A 23,771-nucleotide genomic window follows, 5' to 3' on the forward strand; every position below is an offset into this window, starting at 1 on the left:
TTAAAGTGAGCACGTGTTAAAAAATAAACCTGTGTATTTATATCATAGTTTTCATTTATCATATAATATAGTAACACGTTTTGTTGTGAGTTTATTATATTTCTAACTTAGATCAGCCAGAGTATCAGTATAAAGTGATATGAGCATCCGCATGAGGATTGCTACACCCAGTGTGGTGTGGGCCAGCGCTAACAGGAGAACACAGTGTTATCAGCCATTAGCACCAGTTTACAACCATGAAACGCAGTGTTTCTGAGTCTTTCTCTGGATGAACGCTTCTCACTGCCGTCTGGGAGTTCAAACTGTATTCCAGACCCAACACCAGGAGTCCCTTTAGCAGCTGCATCTTTACAATGAAATATAGCAGCGGTGTGGCTTTTACATATCACTAAATGGTTAGAGTGTGGATTTATGCAGTGGAGCACCCTGACAAGTTAAGTACAAATGTGCACTTGTGTATTTGAGTGTGCGAGGTATGCAGGATGTGGCGCGGTGGCTGCAGGAGAGGCCAGGAATCTGATAGGCCGGTAATCAGTGTGCCAATGTCCTGTCCCACCACCAGCGGCAGGCCTGCCATGGGCTCACACACACTGGGCGTATGGGAGCTGCTCGGCTGATAGCAGCCGGACAGCACGGAGAAATGTTCCTTTAGATTAGGGCCTCGCACCTATCAATCATCGGGGATGGAGGAGGGGAGTGACACATCACAGACAGGCTGGAGAGAGGAGATGGGAGAGGAGATGTGTGACAGAGTGTGTGCGTCAGTCAGAATATGTGGCGTAGATCGAGAGCGGGTGATGGAGGCAGAGGCCGATGCTGCCTCCGAATAATTCTTATGAGCTCCGGCTACAACTATGTACAGACAGTTGCAAGTTTTCGCTGCACATATCACGTCTTTTTGTTCATGAAGTAGTATTTATTTTTCATTTGAGCAGAAGCTTTGCGGGTCATACCACACAGAGTAGCAAGTGGGGCTGAACAATATGGACAAAAAGTCATATTGCAACTATTTTGGCAGATAATGAGTCACGATTTCAGTTGGATTTTTGTGTTTCATTTTCACTGAAAACAAATATAATAGACCTGAAACTATTGATTATTAAACAACTAATCTATAAATGAATCAATCGACTAATCAATTAGTTGATCGAAAAAACAGATATTTTGATATTCGATTAATCATTTAAGTAGATCATTAGGCTTGGGCTGATATTCGATAATATCCACTATCACAATATTTCTCACCATATGCAATATTTGAAGAAATCACCTCAACATTTTTCACAATTTATTGACACTTCATAGGCTAAAGGATTAATCCATCCATTTTTATAAAATTAACAGAAAATAATCCTTAGTTGCAGCGCTAATCTGCAACATCAGTTACTATGGTAGTTTAGCCCTGGGGTGATTTAGCTAGCTAAAAACAAAACATATAAACTACTACTGCGTGTTCACGGGACAAGAGTTAAACTTCCACTGAGTTCAGTTCAAACTTCATACTGTATTCTGAGGCGCCTCAACCTCGCTGACAAGACAAGGCCTCTGGTCAAATGACAACCAATCACCATCCTCTAACGTTTTGATTGACAGGTGGAATTGACAGGGTGCTTGCAGGGAAACGCTCCTTCTGAGACACGGGAGTCTGCTGGCTGGAGATACGGAGGGAGGTCACACAGAGGGAGAGTACAGTATGTCTAAGTGTGTGAGAGATGGATGGATGTGGGTCAGCCCTGCTCTAAAGGAGCTCACAGTTGATGTGTAACAGTACTCTGTATTTGTGAAAGCATTTCTTATTAGCTACTGGACATTCAGTTTCATTTTCAAATGTAATTTCTCAACACAACCCTCTTGTCATCAACCGTATTCTCCCACATCCTATCATCACCTGACACTAGATCACAGCCTTTCCACTCATCTCATCTCATCCTCCCACTGTCAAAACCTGTTGGAGCCTGGCTCTTCATTTTCTAGTTGTGGCCATCATTTCCCAGATTTCACTGCAAAGATCTGGAACAACAGAGGCGTCACTAAAAGGAAGTCAGACGACCAGACAGCTGGAAAACAAAGCTTTGAGCTAATATTCTAGCATGCTTCAAACAAAGTGTTTGTCTCATGTAAGATCATCTGAAGACCCCTCCCCCTCACATCTTTCAGACATATTAATACCACAGGCTCCACCCAGCAATTTATTACATATTCTAAAACCAACAATCCAAAAAGAAAGTCCACCATAAGCAGTGATTATGCATCCTGTATATTCACCATTCCTAAGCCCAGGATCTTTCCTTCAGCATCCTAACACACACAGTGATGATGCTAACATGTTGATGTTTAGCAGGTATAATGTATAAAAAGTTCACCATCTTAGTTTAACGTGAAACATTTTAACTACACAATACTACTCATGAATTTCCCCTAGCACAGGGGTCTGCAACCTTTACTATTAAAAGAGCCATTTTTAGCCCCTCTCCCACAAATAAAAATCATCTGAAGCTGCAAAAACCTATTCGACCCTAAAAATGAATATAACACAGGGTTAAAGTTTTAAATATAGTTATAATATAAATAAAAGAACTATAGTTTATTGCATTTATGAAATTATAACACTACAAAAAGGCGTTGACATTTTATTGCTGTTTTTTACCTCTTATAACAAAGGAAAACACCAAACTCTTATGAATAGGAGGAAAAAAAACACTGGCATGTGTACACCTACTTTTAAATAAAACAGAACTATGCAGGCCTATTTGAGTCCTTCTCTTATCTGTGAAGGATTAAAAACATAAAAAGTAACCCACTTTGAAATAAATAAAACAAATAGCTGCAGCCTAATAGCTTTAAGAAGAGTAAACATAAGAACAGGCCAGTTTTTTCCTCTGAGACTTTTCTTTTTTTGGGCTTTATCCATGGTTAGCTTACCGGGGGTCCGAAACTCAAGATTAGCCACCTATCGGCAGCAGGAAGAGGCGGTAGGCTGTAAACGTTGCTATGGAGACGTTGTAAGATGTGATGTATATTTTAGTCGACGATATATTATTCACCTCGATTTCCANCATTTTTAGCCCCTCTCCCACAAATAAAAATCATCTGAAGCTGCAAAAACCTATTCGACCCTAAAAATGAATATAACACAGGGTTAAAGTTTTAAATATAGTTATAATATAAATAAAAGAACTATAGTTTATTGCATTTATGAAATTATAACACTACAAAAAGGCGTTGACATTTTATTGCTGTTTTTTACCTCTTATAACAAAGGAAAACACCAAACTCTTATGAATAACACTGGCATGTGTACACCTACTTTTAAATAAAACAGAACTATGCAGGCCTATTTGAGTCCTTCTCTTATCTGTGAAGGATTAAAAACATAAAAAGTAACCCACTTTGAAATAAATAAAACAAATAGCTGCAGCCTAATAGCTTTAAGAAGAGTAAACATAAGAACAGGCCAGTTTTTTCCTCTGAGACTTTTCTTTTTTTGGGCTTTATCCATGGTTAGCTTACCGGGGGTCCGAAACTCAAGATTAGCCACCTATCGGCAGCAGGAAGAGGCGGTAGGCTGTAAACGTTGCTATGGAGACGTTGTAAGATGTGATGTATATTTTAGTCGACGATATATTATTCACCTCGATCTCCAAAATATGAGGTGTTCTCTTTAAAATAAAAAATTTAAATAAAATAAAAAATAGCCGTTATTTATTTTCATATTATTATTATTTTTTTTTCAAAGCTACAGGGAGCCACTGCAGAAGCGCTCCAGAGCCGCGGATTGCTGACTCCCGCCCTAGGGGATAAATACAGTATCTATCTATCTATCTATCTATCTATCTATCTATCTATCTATCTATCTAATCTTCAGACACTTGTTTTTGGCCATTTGGCCATAAACCAAAAAATTGCACAAGAGTTATTAATTTAGTTTATCATCTGGGCTGTAGTTACAAAATATCACCACACTCCAGCCGATAATTGTCAAAATATTTCAATAAAAAAAAACAAAAAAACATCCAGCTCATGGTGGGCTGTGATAAAGTCAGATGATCACCAGATCAACAGGATTCATCATCTGGGAACCATGAATGCTAAATCTTATGCTTGTGTCTCCAGTAGATGCAGAGATATTTCACAGGATTAGTGCGGACTTGCTGGGGGCACTAGAGGAAAAGTCTCATCACTAAAGTCAGCTGGATTCATCCTCTGGGGACCATGTTTTCACAAAATGTAATGATAATCCATCCGACTGACTGACTGACAAACAATGGATAAAAACTTTATTCAGGTGGCATCACATTTCACCCTAAACCCAACAAACCCATCTTATAATAAACCGCAATTATTCTTTTAGGGAAGCAGTAATAATTACTAAAAATGTCCTACGTCAAACTCAAACCTCTGATGCTTTGAGCACCTTCACACTGAGCCAACAAGATTCCCCAACTGTCATTTCATCATATTATATCTCCCTCATCTTTCTATCTCTTAACCTCACCCACTTCCCATTCCGTCACCTCTAATTTCACTATCTGAATTGCACCTCTTAAAATCTCTCAACCCCTCATTTCTCGCTCTCATTGATCCTTAAACATTCACCCCTCTCTCACCCTTCATTAGTTATCTCTGCACTCTAAACTCAATATTGTGCTTCTTTATTCCAAACCACTTCTCTTAGTCCTCCTCTCTCTCTTTCAGCGCCTTCTCTCCTGTTTCTTTAGTCTTTCTCTTCACCCACCCACTCCTCCGTCTGTCACCCTTCATCCCTCTATTGAAAGTTCACCCCCTTTAACCTCGAGATGACATCTTGTCTCAACGCTGGGAGTTAACTGCTCCGTGTTTACCAGATAATAGATAATAAACATAGAGACACAACAACCACAGATAACTGAGCTTTTCATCAAAAAGGCAGAACCTGCTCAGTTTGTTGAATGAATCAGCTAATTCGTTTGGTTTTGAAATAATGGCGATTCAGTGTAAAAGTTTGTTTAAACTAAGCAAAATCCACCATGGACACTGTTTAAACCCACTGAATAAACTGGTTGCAAAACAATCATTAAAAAAATGAAATAAAATGGGAAAAAAAAGCATTGTCCTGTATTTCTTCAAAGTAGAAATATTAGCTTTTGGAGGTTCCTGGATTTGTGTGAACAGCTCCACAAAGAGATGAGCACACCAGCAGCAGTGCAGAAAACTGGAAGCTTTTACACAAACATCTTATCCTTGAGCTGCTACGTCCAGCCACCCATGACTAGATGGATCAAAGTGAGAAACAAAGGTTCTTATCACATGTGGACAAAGTGATGAAGGTGCACCTTATCCTCCTCACAATGATTTCAAAGGGGGAGAAGTTGTCATGCACAGTATTGCAAATGTGACACTGCCAACATTTCCCACCCCTCCACTCAAATAAATGAGACTCAGCAGTTCTAATATGCATATAGTGCACCTTCATGCTCTATTATAATTAACTGCTATTATGATAACCCAGCACCCCCCACCCACCCACACACACACACACACACACACCCTGGTAAATAATAATAACCATTATTACCACTGCCACTAAAATGCTTTATTGGAGGTATTTTAAATAACTCTGCTGGGGGGGATAAGGAGCCAGGAGTGCTGTGCAAGCAGGAAAACATTTGCCTTGCTCGGCTGGCTTCCCGGGGCCCCTGGAGTAGACAAGTTGTCAGAGGGTGTGATTGGACAGCTTGGAGGGACCTTCTTTGCCATTCATGTCACACACTAGAAGGCTGGAGAGAGAAAGGACCAGGGCTTTTCTTTGGTTGGGTAGAACTCACCAGTGCTCCAGTAATGGAAACACACTTGTTACAGTGTTTAAACTGCTCCCGGGTGAACATAATAATATTTAAATCATTTGTCAAGTGAAATTATTCTTCAGCTCCAGTTTCTCAGTTGTGGGGATTTACTGCTTTTCTGTCTAAAGTGATAAGAGCTGATTAAAGAACAGCGATTTAAAGACGTCAGCTGGGAAACCATGATGGTCATTTTTCACCATTTTCTGACATTCTATATACCAAACAATTAATCAAGAAAATAACCAGGTTGCTCAAAAACAAAAACAAAAAAAAAATGGAATCAATTATAAAATCCTCAGTTAAACAGAAATAGGAGGACAACACCTAACAGAACATAATAAAAAAAATTATATTTATAGTTTCATAAAGCTTATGTTTATGGAAAAAGCTTTTAGTATTTAATCACAAATGCAAAAAGATTCATAGCCTAGTGTTATGAGCAGGGCTGCAACTAATGATTATTTTCAGTGCCTATTAATGCACCAATTACTTTCTTGATTAATCAATTGATTGTTTGGTCTATAGAATGTCAAAAACAAAAATGCCTGTCACTATTTCAGAAATTCCTAAAAGTTTGAATAATTTATTTAATTTAACCAACACTCAAAAATGATAATTATCATATAAAACAAACAAAAAAAAAGCCAATCCTCATAACTGAGAAGCTGAAACTGGGGAGAGTTGGGTATTTTTCCTTGAAAGACGACTTGAATGATCGACTGATTATCAAAATATTTTTTTCTGTCTGACTTTCAAATCACTTTTACACAGAACTCAGCATAATGGTGGATGTATGACTGTTATAGGGGGAGGACACCCTAGGGTGCATCATGCATCGACCACGGGGGCTTGAAAAATGAAGTTTAAATTTTATCAAGCCTTGAAATTATGTATAATTGAAGGCGTGGCCTCTTTGAGTGACAGGGTGAGCATGTACTTGCCACAAACCGTCCTGCACCAAAGTCTCAGCCCCACACATGCCCACTCCTCTTTGTCCATTTTTGGATTAACCAGGAGTTAGGGGCGGAGTCAGGCACTGCCAAGATGGCGACAGTAGAGCAGCTCACTCTGAGCTTCAAAACCGCTCTTCAGAAACCTGTGGTTGACGTCAGGGAGGCTACATCCATCTTTACATACAGTCAATGGGGTGCATGCATCTTCCTGTCATGATGTTTTCAAGATGATGAAAACATCAGGTCCTCAGATCTGGAACACTGAACCTTTTTACGAGGTCCTACAGATCTGAAGCTCTTCCTGTTCATTCATATTTATAAACTGGTCACAGTTATGTTTCGGTTGTTTTATCCATCGCCATGGATATAAAACACTTCCACCATTTCCTGATAGATTCTCTCTGGCCACTGACAATGGGGGTATACACAGTACTGGAAGGAGAGAATGTGTGGGGACCGCCAGCCAGCCAGCGAATGACAAGGGATTACTGTGACACCCATTTGCATATCAAGAATTTTAAGCAGCGAGGGAGAAAATATCAAACCCTCCAGCCTGCAAGGTCATTCAAAAGATACTTTTTTCCCTTCTCTTCATAATTTATTTTGCATATCATGCAGTATGGACACACTGTAGATTAAAAAGGCGGCTTTAGCATATCATTCCATCCCTGATAGGGACCGGCTCCCACCTAGACTTCTCCTCAACACCGTGTCACCGCCACCACCACACCTTCATCAAACTGACTGAGGACACACAAACAGACGTCATCTGGATTGTTTTAAGATGAAATACACAGTGGAGAAAAGACACAGAAAATTGCTGAAGCCTAAGCCATTCCAGGCTTATTGTCCTTTTAATTTTAATGTTATTTTTTTGGGGGGTTTTTTTTGCATATCAATGGAAGCCACACAGCCAAAGCTTTGATAACCGTTGTTGGCAGAAAATGGCAAAATAAAAAAATAAAAGACAGAGAGAAACAAAAAGAATCGCTTTGACTATCATCAATGACTAAGGAATTTATTCAGATTGACATATAAACAACTCATTACATACTGAGGAGACAGTGTCAAATAGTTGATTGAAAAATTTTGTGTCCAGTAATGAATTTTATTATCTTGAAGCAGAAGGAAAAAACAGGCAGAGAGCATGAATTGAAATGTTCTGTTGTTATTTTCTCTGTTTTATGTTAATATCAGTCTGTCTGAACAGTAATGACTGCGACAAGGAATTATGTGAATAAGTTATTTGAATAAACTAAGAGATTATTATCATAAGGTTAGAAGACAAACTGTGCACAGAAAAGGAAATTAAATTTTTCATAGTTTGGAATTATTTTATTTCAAAAGGAGAAATAAAATCGTCTGAATTTAAAATATAGTTAGTAGATTAATATTCAGTGAATTTAGACTTTCTATTATACAAGACTGCAAATATGTGCCTACATGTAATATGGTTTACTGGACGAGTAAATGTAATGTAAATGTAAATTTTAACCAAGTTAACCATAGGACTGAGTGGCCGAAAAGACAGACATAGACTGATGGATAGAAATAAAGACCAATAGAGGTAAAAAACTGGAAGAGGTATAAAGAGATTAGATAGAAGACATGAAGAGGAAAGAAAGAGAAAAGGGTGAGGAAAGACAGGAGGACAAAAAGGGGGGAGGAATAAAGACTGCAACACATGTTTAGAGCTGTTCATTTGTTAACTGAACAAACTTGAAGAAACTTGGAAAAACACACAGTCAGTAACTTTTGATCCAAAAAAAGGAAACAAAATCCTGCAGCTATTATAAATCTGTTTGATGATCTTTGTTTTAAACTGTGTGTTAATTGACTAAACCCAAGGAAATAGCAAATCTATGAATAGAATACAGAGGTTGAGTGGTCGATCAACTTCACAGCATGGTAGAAAAGAAAAGAGAATATTCTTGTCTTTTCTGAGTTTATTCATTATATAAATATAATGAAAGACATTAATATCCCTTTTCTTCTTGAGCTGCCCAGGAACAATTTCTCTCTACTAGAACTGACAAGGTCAATTGATGATTAGTGTCATTTTCGGAGGTTCAAATTTCTTTGTTTACAGCTGCTGAAATGTGAGGATTTGATCCTTTCTTTTGTCATACATGATCGTTAATTGATTATCTGTTTGATGGATAAAACAGGTTTATATATTTAAATCACACTGCGCTCTGAGAAGTTGTAATGAGTATACTGCTGTATCCTCTCACATTTGGAAAACAAAATCATTTGTCAAATAATCGTGAAAAGTATTTGGAATTAACTGGTAATTAAAATATTAGTTTCTACTATTAACATCCATCAAAGCTTGCAAACCTGTTATTAAAGAATGCCTATCATTTCTATTATTATTATTAAAAATAATCAGTTAATCCAAATTTTTGTCAGTTTTTCTCTTTACTATTAAACTAAAAACAAAGGTTTATTGTGTAATGATTATAAAAAAAAACATACACATAAGCCACTCTTCCAAATAGTCACAAAACAACAAATAACATAGTTTCAATCCACATGGGAGCTGAAGAGGCAAAGACAAACAATATAAACTCAATATCTTGCAACACAAACAAGGTGTTATGCATAAAGGATATAGTGACACTGCTGGACCTCAGGCATGATTTGGCCTCAAAGCAACTAAACTGAAAACCCCATAAGATTAAAAGCTTGAAACTTGTGGTCCCAGGAGCGCAAGTGTCTGAGAGGCAACAACAGTGAGAAACGAGAGGAATGCCAACACTCCCAGGAGATAAAACCCTGTTTATTTCCATAGCAGCCAATACACTTTTCCTCTCATCTGTTTATGGGAATTGTCTGATACATGGTGAACATTTTGTAAGAACAAGTGCACATTAGGCGGTGATTCCAGTCCCACATGACAGGCGGGACGAAAAAAGAAGAAACAATGAAAAGATGGAAGAAAAGTGGTGGAGAGGAGGGAGTGGGGGGGGGGCTGTTAGTGGGGTTGTTAGTGGTGATGGAGAGACCAGAGGAGGAGAAGGTGGATGGATGGAGGGAGGGAGGCAGGGAGGGAGGGAGGGAGCGAGGGAGGGAGGGAGGAAGGGGAGGCTTGACGATAAGAGAAAAATTCAGACCGGTCAAAGTTTCCTTTTTGCCAATCGTGCTCCTGATAAAGACAGCGCCTGCTCCGGAGCTGATAGAGGGGCTATCTCTCTCCCTTACTCTCCCCCCCCTCCCCCCTCCTCCTCCATTCCCCTGCCTCACTCACCCGGCAGTTAGTTTGTGAGGAGGAGAGGAAGAAAAAAAAAAAAAAAAGACGATGGACCCTATCAGTGCGCATCATAGTGCTACCATCAACCAGCCACCGCACAGCAATTAATATCGCTCCAATTACTGTTAAAGGGACAAGGCTGGGACAGGACGATAATGAACACATCCTCTCTTCCCCACCAGAGGAATTAAAATACATGTGCACACACACACACACACACACACTCGTAAACACACACACACTTGATACTGTATAGACACACATGCATAGACGTACATAAAACGTGCACAGCTTGAAAAGGAAATAATGCGAGATAGTGCGGTAATCTTCTTGCATTGTTTAACTCATTGAAGACAACAGACAGAGAGAAATAAATAACCAAACAAACCTCGATAAGAGAGGAAATAAATAATAAAATTATGGCGATTTACTTGTTATCTCCTCTTAGCCGCGCGTGTGTGTGTGTGTGTGTGTGTTTGTTACGACTTGAATAAATTTTCCCTGGCCTGTCATATTTACATTTCTTACAGGGGAACAGTAGGACACAATGGACCCTGAAAGACACTTGGAAGAGGCAACGCGTAAGAGCACCTTCAAGATGCACACAAGAACTCACAGACACATAAATACAGCCATACAGAGCTGGTGAGATCCACCTGAGAGCATATTAAAGGTCCATATAGTCTAAAGGTAGATGTCCATGTGTTGTTTGATTATAGATCAGGTCTAGGTTCTATATCAATACTGTGAAAGTATCAAAGCCTCAGTCCACAGAGAAATACACACAGCCTGTATTCAGAACCTGAGCCTTAAAACCAGCTGTCAGGACTTCTGGAACTTTGTGATGTCACAACAAAACAGGCACTGCCCTCAGCCATGCCCCAAACCCCACCCACCTGGACCAACTGTCCAAATGTGTCAGGATTTGGATTAAGTTTACCTAAAATCTATTATATTTTTATTTGATCTCTATTAAAGACTCTTATTAGTGTTTTGTGCGGCCTCTCAGCCTTTCAGCTTTTCATCTTTAGTTTTTGCCTTGTTTTGTATTGTGACTGTGAGTGTGGACTGCAAACTTGCTTACTCACAGAGAGATATCCACCAGTTGGATCAGAGCTCTGAAAAACTATGAGCTTCATTGAAATCTTTGTCTATGTCGCTGCTGCCTAAGCAAAGTATATTTCGTGTATACAGTGTACTCTTCCACTGCTTGGTGGAATTCTGTCGAGGACTTGTCACAGTAGGAACAGCATTCAGGTCATAGTTTTAAATAAGTTTGACTTAAGCCAAACACCGGTCCAGACTGGTTTACCAAATTACCTCTAGGTGTCACACTTCACTCTGCAGATGTTCCTGAGTGGAACATAATGAGACTGAATGTAGCGAATCCAGTTCACTTGGTGGCAGTAAAAAACCTCTAAGCCGGTTCACCAACCGCCAATACTGAACTTTGTTCTTGTTCATGTCGCTAGACTCGCGTCAGCAATTAATTCGAAGCCAGACGCTAGTGACACCGTTTCTCCGTTTATAAACAAACATAACGTTATGTTAATCACATTTTTATAGTCCTTATTACTAATACAAAACAAGTTGGATTTAGCGCCATGACGCTGTTGCCACAGGTTGCTGATGTACGTTACTTTTACATTTGCCAGAACCTGTCGTAATGAAAAAATGTCAGTTCAGCAGGTTCACATAAAATCAAACCGGTTTACTCTCCTACACCAGACCAGACCGGCAAAACCAAAAATCGACCCAAACCTAATACAGGTAGCAGATACTAATAAAATTGACAATACATGAATTTGTTTATAGAGGCCATTGCAATGCTGACGCCCACAACACTTTGATTTCATTTATGATTGATGCAAATAAAAAACAACAAATAGAGCTACTGACACAAGTCCAAACTAACTTCAACCCAACTGAGTAACATGCGTCCAGTAACTGGTATTTATTAGGATAACATTAGCCTGGTGTCAGACCAGTGTTAAGGCTTGATGAGCAGCCCTGTTAACCCATGACCACTGACCACCATCATCCACAGTTACTTGTAGTGAAGAAAGAGAACATGTAGCTGCTCTTGCGATTAGTCTTACTTTAATCCCATTTTCAGTTCATACTCATCCTGCTTCTTTTTTGTCTTACTTAATAATGTACGGAAGTGAACTGGTGCCGGCAGCAAGATGAATGAACCATTCATAACATCTGAATGTGGGTAACAGCTGCCATCACTACGAGTTGTATAAATGAAAGAGGCATATTGTCTCGTGCTTGGCTGGTTTAATGGACAATGTGCATTTCTTTACTGATTGAATTGAAGCCCTTCTATGAGGTCCATTTATCCGTAACATGTCTTTAGGGCAGGGTGGAGGTATGTCCCAATATTTACTATTGCATTTGAAGAAAACAAGACTTTTTCAAATATCATTCTGCCATTAAATGCTCTTTTGGTTGACACTCAATATGAACCCTTCTTCCACGATTTCATCATCAGTGCTTCCTGTATTAAAACTCCATGCAATCATTGACTAAAAGCTCTGTATAATTATTGTGTATGTAACTAAAGAAAAGAGTTGGATTCATTACAGACCAAGAATGACAGTTTACTGCCCCTGTTCAGTTTTTATATATTTGTATGGGTACATTCCAACAATTAAATGAATCACAGTCCATATGATGTGAGCCAACTTACCTGGACCCCTCCACTGTAACACGTCCTCCTCTTCCTCCCCATCATCTTCCTCCTCCCCACCGCTGTGTGTTGGACCTCGCTCTTCCCCGTCCTCGTCTTCGTTATTGGTGCCTCCTCGAGAGTCCTGTGTCTTGGGCTCTGGATACACAACACAAACACATTTAAACATACTATTGACTTCTGGCAGCTTCAATTCAAAACTTATTACAGTATTAGCTTTCAAAACCACTGAAAACTCGTGTGTCTAAATGTGTGTAAATGGGACTGTGTGTGTGTGTGTGTGTGTGTGTGTGTGTGTGTGTGTGTGTGTGTGTGTGTGTGTGTGTCTGGGCAGTGGCTGTTCCTGTCTGTTGATCAAAGGCAGTGGTGAAATGACTCCCCGAGCTGTGTAACACAACACCTCGCCGCACGAGATGGACCCTTAGATTCTCGTTGCAACTGTGGAGAATCAAAGAGTGATCAGAAACTTCCCTTCTTCCCTCTCCACACCTTCACTTTTGTCTCTTTCTGTTTGTCTTCATCTGTGCCCAGCATCCGTCTCTTTCGTTCTCCTTACTGAACGTAGGTGGGTCTCATTGTGCTCCCCCCCCCACCTTTCTCTCTTCTATCTTTCCATCTCCTCCCCCCTCCTCCCCTCAGCCTGTCACCTTCAGCAGGGACTGAGGCTGCCTGTGTTCCTCTAATCAGCATTGATATCCCTGCCATTGATCAAGCTGATTACACAGCCTCCTGCACGGTGATCAAAGAGATCCATGTGTGGTTATGCACGTGGCTAGACCTGTGCGTGTGTGCTTCAGTCTGAATGGCTGGATGCGTGTGTGTGTGTGTGTGTGTGTGTGTGTGTGTGTGTGTGTGTGTGTGTGTGTGTGTGTGTGTGTGTGTGTGTGTTTTTATACAGCATGCACAGGATATGTGAACCCTGACCTTTGCCTCTGCAGCTGGTATCAGCCAGTTCATCATACTGCTGGGTCCCTCCCTAATAGTGTGACTCTTGATTAGTTAGATCAGATTAATAGTTACATCACAGCACCTCCGGGTATCTGAGCTGAGGATCTCTCCTTGTTCTCTGGTCTTGCATCATCATCAGAAGGGTCAGGGTGACTCAAATGCTGACTGCGTGGAACCAGATCACAAACATGTCACCATTAACCTCACTGATAATTTACAGCAAAATAAAATGACCCGGTTTTTTCAGTTGAAAAATAGACAAGGGAACTATCTTACAAAATCAGAAGGTGCTTTCTTAGCAGTATCAAACTGTACTGTAGAGACTGTCCTGTCTGTGCAAGCAGCTTATTACGACCAAGCATCAACATCCGAGGCTGAAAACTGAGGCCAAAACTGAAGTACCAAAACCTGCAGTTCCTCTAATGACCACTAGAGTCTGGCTCCAACAGCGAATCAATCTCCATAGACTCCCATGTTAAAATGTCCAACTTTACAGCAGAAAAAAACATGTTTACAGCCTGGTACAAAAACAGTTTAGGTCTCTAGAGCTAATTTCCTCCTTCATGACAACTGTAACTATAACTCACCTGTTTGCGTTTTATTAAGACTTAAAGTTATGTAGAATTGAGGGTGTGGCCTCTTTGAGAGACAGGTGGGTGAGTGTATTTTTGCCACAAACCAGCATGCACCAAAGTCTCCACACACACCCCTCCTCTTTGTCCATTTTTGGAATAGCTGGGAGTGAGGGGCGGAGTCAGGCACTGCCAAGGTGGTGACAGTGGAGCAGCTCACTCCGAGTTTCAAAACCGCTCTTCAGAAACCTGTGGGTGACGTTACAGAGTCTATGATTAAGATCCATAGTTATGTTTTATTGTTAGGTGACCTCTAGTGGCTGTGGTAAATGTGACGTGAGCAAAGGAGGAAGTCAGGTGATGAAGTATGAAGAGCGACAAAGTCGGCGTCAGGAGGAAGTTGGGCTGGATTGATGGGTAAAGAAAACACAGGACTGTCACACAACAGGCCGCTGTCTACTGTCTGAAACCAGTTTTTCTTTTATCCATGACTGTTCCACAACCTGAGCCTCGCATCATAACCACGACAACGAAGGTCCTCTGGCCTTAAGGAAGTACTTATTTTAACCCAAACTACGATCTAAGCCTAACCAAGCCGTCATCGTGTCTAAATCTAACCAAACGCTGATCATTCCTGAACTTTAACTGCATGTTTATCATTGTTACCATGACAACAAAGGTCTTTTAAACCTGCTGCTTGTATGCTCCAGAGGGTTGAATTATTGCTACCATAACAAAAAAGGTCCCAGTATGCCTGTTGCTGATAGATTCCAATGGGTCGTATCCAAGTGTAGAGACAAACCACCTACATATATGATCGTTTAGGTTGGAGGACTTGCTACTGCTTTCAAATAATGTATTAAATGCATTTCCCTATGTAATTTAATATACAATATAAAAATGATATGTAGCTCCTGACTGGACAGTTTTATCAAATAAAACATCACACACTACCAGAATGTATGTGATGTGTAAAGACAACACATCACACGTCATTAATAATGTAACTAAAAACATATCTATAACAATCTAGAGTTGAAGAGAAATCCAGGTTGTAACTCTCAGTATTTAAAAAGCAGTTCATCCCCTTCCTCTCCTCGTTTCCTCCATCCTTTGTCTGATTCCCAGGCCTCCTAACTTTTGCCCTTCTCCTCGCTTCCTCCTCACTTGCTCCATCTTCTCTCATCCCGTTGTGTGCTCTCTCTCTCTCTCTCTCTCTCTCCCTCTCTCTCCCCTTCCCCAAATCCCACCCCATCTTCAGCTCCTACCCCGATAACACCTCAGCTGTCTGCACAAAGACTGTGTTTACCCTTGCATTCCCACTCCGATAAAAAGCAATAGCTCCCGATCAATAGTAGCCATAAACGCCCCATCACCACGTGACGCCGTCACACTCCGTCGTTATTAATGTAACAGTTGAGAGATTGGATCTGCATTGTCAAATAAATCAACACACACACAAACACACTATCCATCTTCACGTCACATCCACCTTTCAACCTCATCCACACACAAACACTCATACATGGCAACATACTGTACACACTCTAAAGCAAGCAGACCCACACACACACACACAGACAGACAGACACCCCCCTCCCACCCCCACCCCACCCCGGCCCCCGCCTAAAAACAGTGCCATTATTTTCAGCTATAAATCACATTGAATGGCACATTGATTTTATCCTGCAGGGGCTGAAGCGAGGGAGGGGAGCTGGAGACACAGTTATTGCGTTTAATATTATCAATATTATCTCCCATATCATCTCAGACAGGGAGGCAGGTATCAGGAGGAGTCGACAGACACTTTTCTGCCAGCCAACACCCCCCCCCCCCCCACCACCAACCACACCCACCACCACCCCCATAGCAAGACAGTCTCCATCAATCTGATAAGATGAACTTCCCCTGTCACACCTGCAGGGCAAAGTCACCCAACAATCCCGCCTCCTAACTTCTATAACCCACTATACATTTCTGCCTCTTCTTTCTCTCTTCTTAAAGCTGCTTTACGCATCTTTTCTCTACACATCTGCTCCCGCACGTTCGAGGATCAACATACTGTGCGTGCTCACAGTCTTCACATTGATCAGTTTGGTGGCACGGATGAAGCTGAAAGGGAAGTGGACAAAACCAAAAAAGTGTGGAGCATCCAGTCTTCCAGCTTCCTGCAGAGAAGCTGCCTCACACTGACTAACCTCAATCAATCAATGCAGTCACACACATACAGTAAGTCAGGAGGGAAATACTGTAAGTAAGAGCAGAAAACACACTTTGAGTCACAGCTTATTGATGATTATTGATAAAAAAAGAAATGAGCAGAGCTGCTACTGGAACTGAAACAGACCAGTATGCTTGGAATGAATGTTACAACATCAAGAAGAATCAGTTTCCAGAACTGATATACATCATGATGTGGAAAATGTATGTAAATATGTAAAAAATCAAAAAACTTCTGTTAAGATGGTGAGCGCTCCTCACATTCTAAAATCCATCAGCTTGTGCAAGAACAGAAAACAGTGTCCAACCAACAGTCCTGACACAAACATGTTCAATTTAAAATGACAAAACAGATAAAAGCAGCACATCTTCCCACTGGAGGACTGAAATATCTGTTCTTTTATTATTTAAAACAATTACTCATTTAATTACTTCATGGACAAATCAACACCAAAACTGTGTTTAACTGTCCATCATAACGAAAACCAGAAGAGATTAAGACCTCTGTCATTTGTCTGTTTATGCATCACACACACTCTCTGTATCAGTGCACTGATCAGATTCTGATGAAAAAAAATGGCGGTTTACAAAAATCATTCTCATTGGTCCAAACGAGGGTACGGCAATTAGAGTTCAAAAGGAGGTGACATACTGACTAATCAGTCCAGAAGTGGATTTTATCAGGTTTCCTGTGATGTATAAGTGTGATTGAAAAAAAAGGAACTTCACTTGTTTCGGCAGGACGCTGCAACTGTAGAGCAATTCTGAGCAATTCTGAGAATAGAGAGAGAGAGAGAGAGGGAGGGAGAGAGATAGAGAGAGAGAGAGAGAGAGGGGAAAAAAAACGACGGCACAACACAGAGAGACGTACTGAGCAGATGCTCAAGTCTTCCTCAATAAAGTTGTGTGTGTGCATGTGTGTGTGTCGATCCGTTGTATCAGCATTAATATACCGGCTCTGTTTTTCAGGTTGAGGAGGGGAGGGGAGGAGAGAACAGAGTGCTTGGTCCTGTGTTTTTCTCACTAAAGTTATCAGGGCAGTTATCATCAGTCTCTCTCTCTCTCTCTCTCTCTCTCTCTCCTCCAGATGGTGGATAAGAGGCCTTGCCTTTATTAGCCAGCGCTGGCCTGATAAAGACCTGGTATTGATCCTAGGTTGAAAGAGCAGGTTCGTCAAACATGGCTGATTTACAGAGAACTGATAATGGCAGCGCTGGGCAACCCGAGGAACCTCCGAGAAGAGAGAGAGAGGGGGGGACACACACAGAGAGAGAGAGAGAGAGAGAGAGAGAGAGAGAGAGAGAGATAGAGATAGAGAGAGAGAGAGAGGAGTAAATCAACAGCATAATGGGGAGGGGGGTGTGTGTTTGTGTGTTGGGAGTTGGGGGGCAGCAAAAGGCTAAAACACACACACATAAATAAGGAAACAAAGACACCAAGTCGGTTTTCACATGTGTGCAGTCGGCCCGAGTTCTCTCATCTTCTTCTTATACAATCTAATACACACATAACCCACTCCTCACCTCAAACACACACACACACACACACACACACAGCCCCCCCACACACACATACACACACACACACACACACACACACACCCCCCCCCACACACACACACACACACACACACACACACACACACACACACACACACACACACACACACACACACACACACACACACACCTCTAGCTAATCTCTAATCTCGTCTCGATTAGCACCTGACAGGATTTCCATGGGTTTATCAAACCAAGCCAACCAACAGACGCTTATCACTTCCAGCCCCAAAATTTCACAAGAGCAGGAATTTTTGAGATTAAAAAAACACAGCTAGTGAAATCTTGAATAAGTCAAAAGAATATGACTGAAAACTCTGCTATCACATGGTACAGGGGGGGAGGCTCGGGATAAGAGGTGCATGAGGGGCAGATTCACTGGAGCCAAGATTGAACCTTGTGAATTCTTCTTTCTTTTTATTCAGAGATAAAAGAGTGATACAAATGGAAAGCTGCAACCTCATAATGGTTCCACAGTCTCTTTTTTTTTTTTCTTTTTTTTGGTGTTGTCTCTGGGTGACGTTAACTGTCTCCTGCCAGATAACAGGCAGATAAATCTGGTAATAACCACCAACAACTGCCAGTGAACTAGACATCTGGATTATTTTACCATAACAGTTGCAATAAGCAGGTTGAGGCATATTGCCAGAGAATGGATATCATTACAGCCAGTGTGCTGCTGTGTAATATTACAAACACAAAAAACACAGAGATGGTAGAACATCCAGATGATTATAGTTTAAAAGAATAAAAGAAAGTTATTTCAGTCACTTCACTCAAGCACTGTCGACAGTTTATAGGGGACTATTTGTTGGTAGGAAGAAGTTCCAGTGAAAAGATCTGAAGCTTAGTGATATAGTCGTCATCCTTCGGAGGCTGCATTTGAAGACTGATTGCGTCACAGTAGCGTGACTAGACTGACCCATTACGAAGGCCCCTTCAAATGCGGCCTTCTTTTCCTTGGCAACGAAGATTCCAACGGGTGGATCCTTCGTGGCGCAACCTATCCCAAGATTCATTGCGCTCCGGCAATGAAAAAAAAAGACCAAGTCCTCTAAAGGGTGTGGCCCCTGAACTGGGACACAGCTAGTGACTATATATATAAATGGAAGGTTTGCAAACTATCCACTTCTGTGTCATAACACTAAACCATGCTATATCATACACATATATATATATATACACATACATACATACATACATATATATGTGTATACACACATTTTTGGTGGAGCTGTTCTCAAGAACTTACTTGATGCGATGAAAAAATGAACACAGATGAACGCCATAAAAAATAATGTCACATAATCATTTGTGAATCCAGCCTTTTTTGTTGTTGTAACAATCCCATGTAGATGCAGCCAGGATTAATGCAGGCCAACCAATCAGCTCCTACTAACAGGCACATTTTGATGTGTGTATACTGTGTATATATATATATATATATATATATATATGTGCACATCAAAATGTGCCTGTTAGTAGGAGTATGTACACACATACATACTGTATATGATATATTATTCTTCTCACCTTCATTGTACAGTGGTGTGTACGGCGGGGGGCTGGAGCTGTCACCCTCTACTGAATCATCTGGGTCCGAGACTCCGCCCTCCTCCCCTGATAGGCTGAGGTTGTCGAGGGTGTTGTCCTCGACACCGTCAAGATCCCCAAGGGAACCTGCGTGAAGAAGAGGAGGAAAGCTGAAGACCTGAATCTGAATCCATATCGGTCAAATCCACTACATTCTCCTTCCTGTGGGAGAGACTTGAAACATCTGGACAGCTGAACCTGATGCTGATGGATGAAGACACTTTATTATTAGAAAAAAATGAATTTATTCAAGTAAAGAATAAAAAACACATCACTTTTTTGTTTGCTAATTAGGTCAGGTGGTCTCATCACCAAATGCACATAAATGGGTATCACAAAAATAAAAGCTTCATCAAGTAGAGAACTCCAGAGATCTGTGTCTGTGGACAGAGACTAATAAGTTTCACAGAATAATATCAGACTTCAGGTCTGCAGGAGGAGAAGGATTTGAGTTTAATTGTCTTCCCTTGAGCCTCAAGTCCAAACAGACCGGAGCAGGAGAGGTGAAAAATAAAAGGAAGTTAGATTGTTAAACAAGCTACTTATGATTATGTATGAGCAGTATGTTCTGTAAGGGAGAAAAATACCCCAAACACACTGATCCATTTTTTTTTTTTTTTTTAACTGGACGCATTCAAAAAAGGGTTTCGAGAATTGGACATGCTGAACAATCTAATCCAGAAGATTAATAGCAAGAAGCCAAGGGGGACCTTAAAGCCAAATTACAGTATACCTAAAATTGTAGCTAAAAGAGTGATTAGTGCAGGGCTGATCTATATCAATTACAGTTTCATAATCCCTGCTGACCATAGTAATTATACAGTACTTTTGATCTATTTTAGCCTGTTTGAAGATTACATCCAAAAAATGGAGTCAGTTAATATGAATTTAATGCGACTTTTTTTTGAACTGCTTCATTAATGATACTCCTTCTATAATATGAATACATCAGGGTGCTTTAACAGTCTGAACCTTGAAATTTAATGTAATATTTACTGGCTGTTTCTTGCATCTAGAGGCTGATTTCTAGTTATTAGTGTTGCAAGGCTTGCTGATTATAAAAAGGCAGTTTCTATTATGTTCATGTGCATCAGATGACACGCGTAATTCTCAGCTCCCGAGAGGATACCATGACAGAATTAATAATTCGAGGTAACCATTTCTTTTAAGAGGATTAGAGATCGCCAGAGTGAAGCAGAAATGGTTAATGTGCTGCAGACTGCCGAGGGTGAAAACAACTCAACATACATAATGATGGTGTACTGGAAAGTCAAGGAGGGTGGGCATATTGTTTTTGAATAACTAAGTCAGAGTGAAATTAATACAGAGATTTCATTTCCCACCTTTCTCCCCCAATCCAGACAGGTTGTAAATTAATTTCCATTAGGTTGTGTCGAACGAACAGGGGGATTGTTTCAGAGCTAAAGCCGTGACTAGGGGCGTATATATTTACAATACTGGAACAAAAGGAGTCTATAATCTATACAAAGCACACAACAATACCCGTGAATAAAGAAGCTTGTAGAAAAAGGGAGAGGCAATTTTTCTAATTCTGTTAATTTCACTTCCAAAGCAATTAAAAGCAAGCAGAGATAATGCTGGGAAACAATCGCCGACTGAGAAAGTGTTTCTGTCTTTGTAAATGAAACATCTTTAGGCTAATTTCAACTTCCACGCCTGCATGGTTCACTCTAATTTCAGATAAAATTAACACAGCTAGATTTGGACCTTCATAAAGAAAAAAAAAAAAAAAAAAAAAAAAAAAAAAGAGTAGAGGAGAAAAAAAAAAAAAAAAGATCGATCCTGTACACAATAATTTTAGAATTAGGTCTATGTCGCCTGAGCTTTGCTAGATCTAATTTTCAGTATCTATAAGGACATTTTCATACAATTAATTTTCCTTTAATCATAATTGTACAAAGGGACTTCTCTGTATAAAATTGCAATTATATTTCCTCTTTAAAATGTAAGTTTGAATTATGATTTCTTTCCTCATTACGGCTCTGGTTTAATGAATCAATCACTGCATCACTGCTTTCAGACATCAAATTGTGCGGAAAAGTTTCAGCTCCACTTTCTCCCCTCTTTTATCCAAGGAGAAATATTCTCTCGTTCCCCTCCTCGTCCTGTCTCGGATAGTTGGCAGAAAGGATAGCTGGGCCTGTGTGATAAGTGCAGCACATTCTACTTCATTTGCCAGTTTTAAAAGTTAAAGCCTTATTAATTGTTACAGTGTGATATCCACAGGAAAATTGGACTGAACTCATTCAAGAGATGGAGCAATAATAAAAGACATGGCCCACATGTGTATCTCTGTAGGAGGGACATGAATTAAGTTGAGACTTATCCAAAAGCAGCGCTGAACTAAAGGAGGATCTAAACTGTTCATGAGCAGAGCCTGAAGCTCACATTTATTTATTTTTCCAAAATGGTTCTCGGGCAAATATAAAAGTTTAAGTGAAACGTTGAAAAATGAGATTCAGGAAATATTTCAGAGCCATTCCTGGACACAGAGGAACTTGATGAATTTTCTCTACAGTGTAAAAACCTTCACAGAGCGATTTCCAGACGGAGAGCAAGCAAACAGCATCAACCTGACAATTCAATGTTCAACGTTTCCAGAACAAACTGCTCCTTCACTTTAAATGCTATTTTAAATGTCATCTTAATGTTCTATTTTTAATGTATTTCCATGCCTCTGTGGAGAACTTGTCTTGCCTTCACAAGTAGCTACACTGACAGTGTACATGGACACAAATGATTGGAGGTTAACAGGAGATCTGACAAAACAAAAGACGCTGTGGTGAAGTAGAGAGCGAAGCTCAACTGGACAAAGACTCTTATGCTGAAGAGCGCAGTTTGTCGAGTTTTATTCATGCCAAAAAAAAAAAAAAAAAAAAAAGAAGCTTAATCAAGTGTGACTCCAGAATAAAGCAGCAACAAATAACAATTTTCAATATATAAAGTGATTTTTTATTGATCACTTAATATAGGCCTTCTGTGTGAAATTTAACAATTAAGGATAAATGCACATCTGAAGTTTGTATAAACCAGGGTGGAGTCATCAGCTTGACTGTTTTGTTCACTTTCATGCATTCAGTTTATATAAAACCAGGGCTGGTGTCATTTGAAGTAAAAGCCAACACAAAACATGTTGACTACAATTTAAAGAACTGAAACATCTTTTTTCAACAAAAGGCCCCTGTTGTTTCAAATATGGGCCTTAATAAAACAGATATTATAATATTCCTGATAGTATTCCTGATTTAGTTTAGATATAAATTTGGATTCCAGGAATATAAATCTGATCACACATCAAAAGTATTAATGTTCAAATGTAATTTTGTTAACAATAACCAGCTGCTGTCATTGATATTTTTACAATGAAGTGACGATGTAAACTGCCTAATTTTACGTCAGAAGAAGCAGAAATGAACAGATGAATAAGGAATGAATCCAGCCACAGAAAAATAAGCAATAACTATTTGAATAATCAATAAATTCTTGAGGTTATATTTTTAATATTCTGTGGTTCAAACGTCACAGTTGTGAGGTTGTGTGTGGTTTTCACTGACATATTTCTGTTCGTTTTCAAAATGGATGAAGAGTGAACACTCAGACCTAGGAGTGACCAAACTGAGGACCAAGGCCAGGATGTGAAGGTGTCCATCTCAAGGACTTGACCTTTGCTGTTACACAGTCTGTTAACGTTTTAAAGAAACAGGAGGTGTTTTAGACAAACACAATTTTGAAAAAAAAGAGGCCTGATCTTAAAATAAAACGACTGAGGAAAAATCCTGCCCACCACCAAGATGAGACCAAGACAGATGTGTTAGCACAGCGCTGCTGACGCTCCAGCGCAGAGACTGCAGCTGTCTGTCTTGGAGGTGTGAGGAGAGGCAGAACAAAGTGCTGCAGCTGATGAAGGCACCAAAGATACTGCTTTATTAACTCTCCGTCCACATCAAACCTGCAGCGAGCAGCTCGCTGATTAAACACAGAGACAACACACATCAAACCTGCATGCTCAACAAGCCTGATTAAACACACGCAAGCCTCGCCGCTCTCACGCTAATAACCCGCCGCACAAAAAATACATTAGACCTGAAAGCAAGAGAAGGAGAGGGGGAGAGAGAGGGGAGGGAGGGAGAGGCGT

The 23,771-nt window shown here is 40.2% G+C and overlaps 1 protein-coding gene across 1 annotated transcript in view; it reads right to left on the reverse strand.

Annotated features, from left to right (window-relative positions):
* zfpm1 (zinc finger protein, FOG family member 1) overlaps positions 1-23,771 on the reverse strand; it is a 112,313-nt gene that overhangs the window by 44,890 nt on the left and 43,652 nt on the right. Inside the window, exons 2-3 of the mRNA XM_022756264.1 lie at positions 19,556-19,702; positions 12,724-12,861 (exon numbers count right to left, since the gene is read on the reverse strand). Coding sequence (XP_022611985.1) covers positions 12,724-12,861; positions 19,556-19,702 — 285 coding nt within the window. The remainder of the gene's footprint in view (positions 1-12,723; positions 12,862-19,555; positions 19,703-23,771) is intronic.

The sequence above is a fragment of the Seriola dumerili genome, unplaced genomic scaffold (assembly GCF_002260705.1).
Source record: "Seriola dumerili isolate Sdu_G_001 unplaced genomic scaffold, Sdu_1.0 BDQW01000242.1, whole genome shotgun sequence".
Classification (NCBI taxonomy): Eukaryota; Metazoa; Chordata; class Actinopteri; order Carangiformes; family Carangidae; genus Seriola; species Seriola dumerili.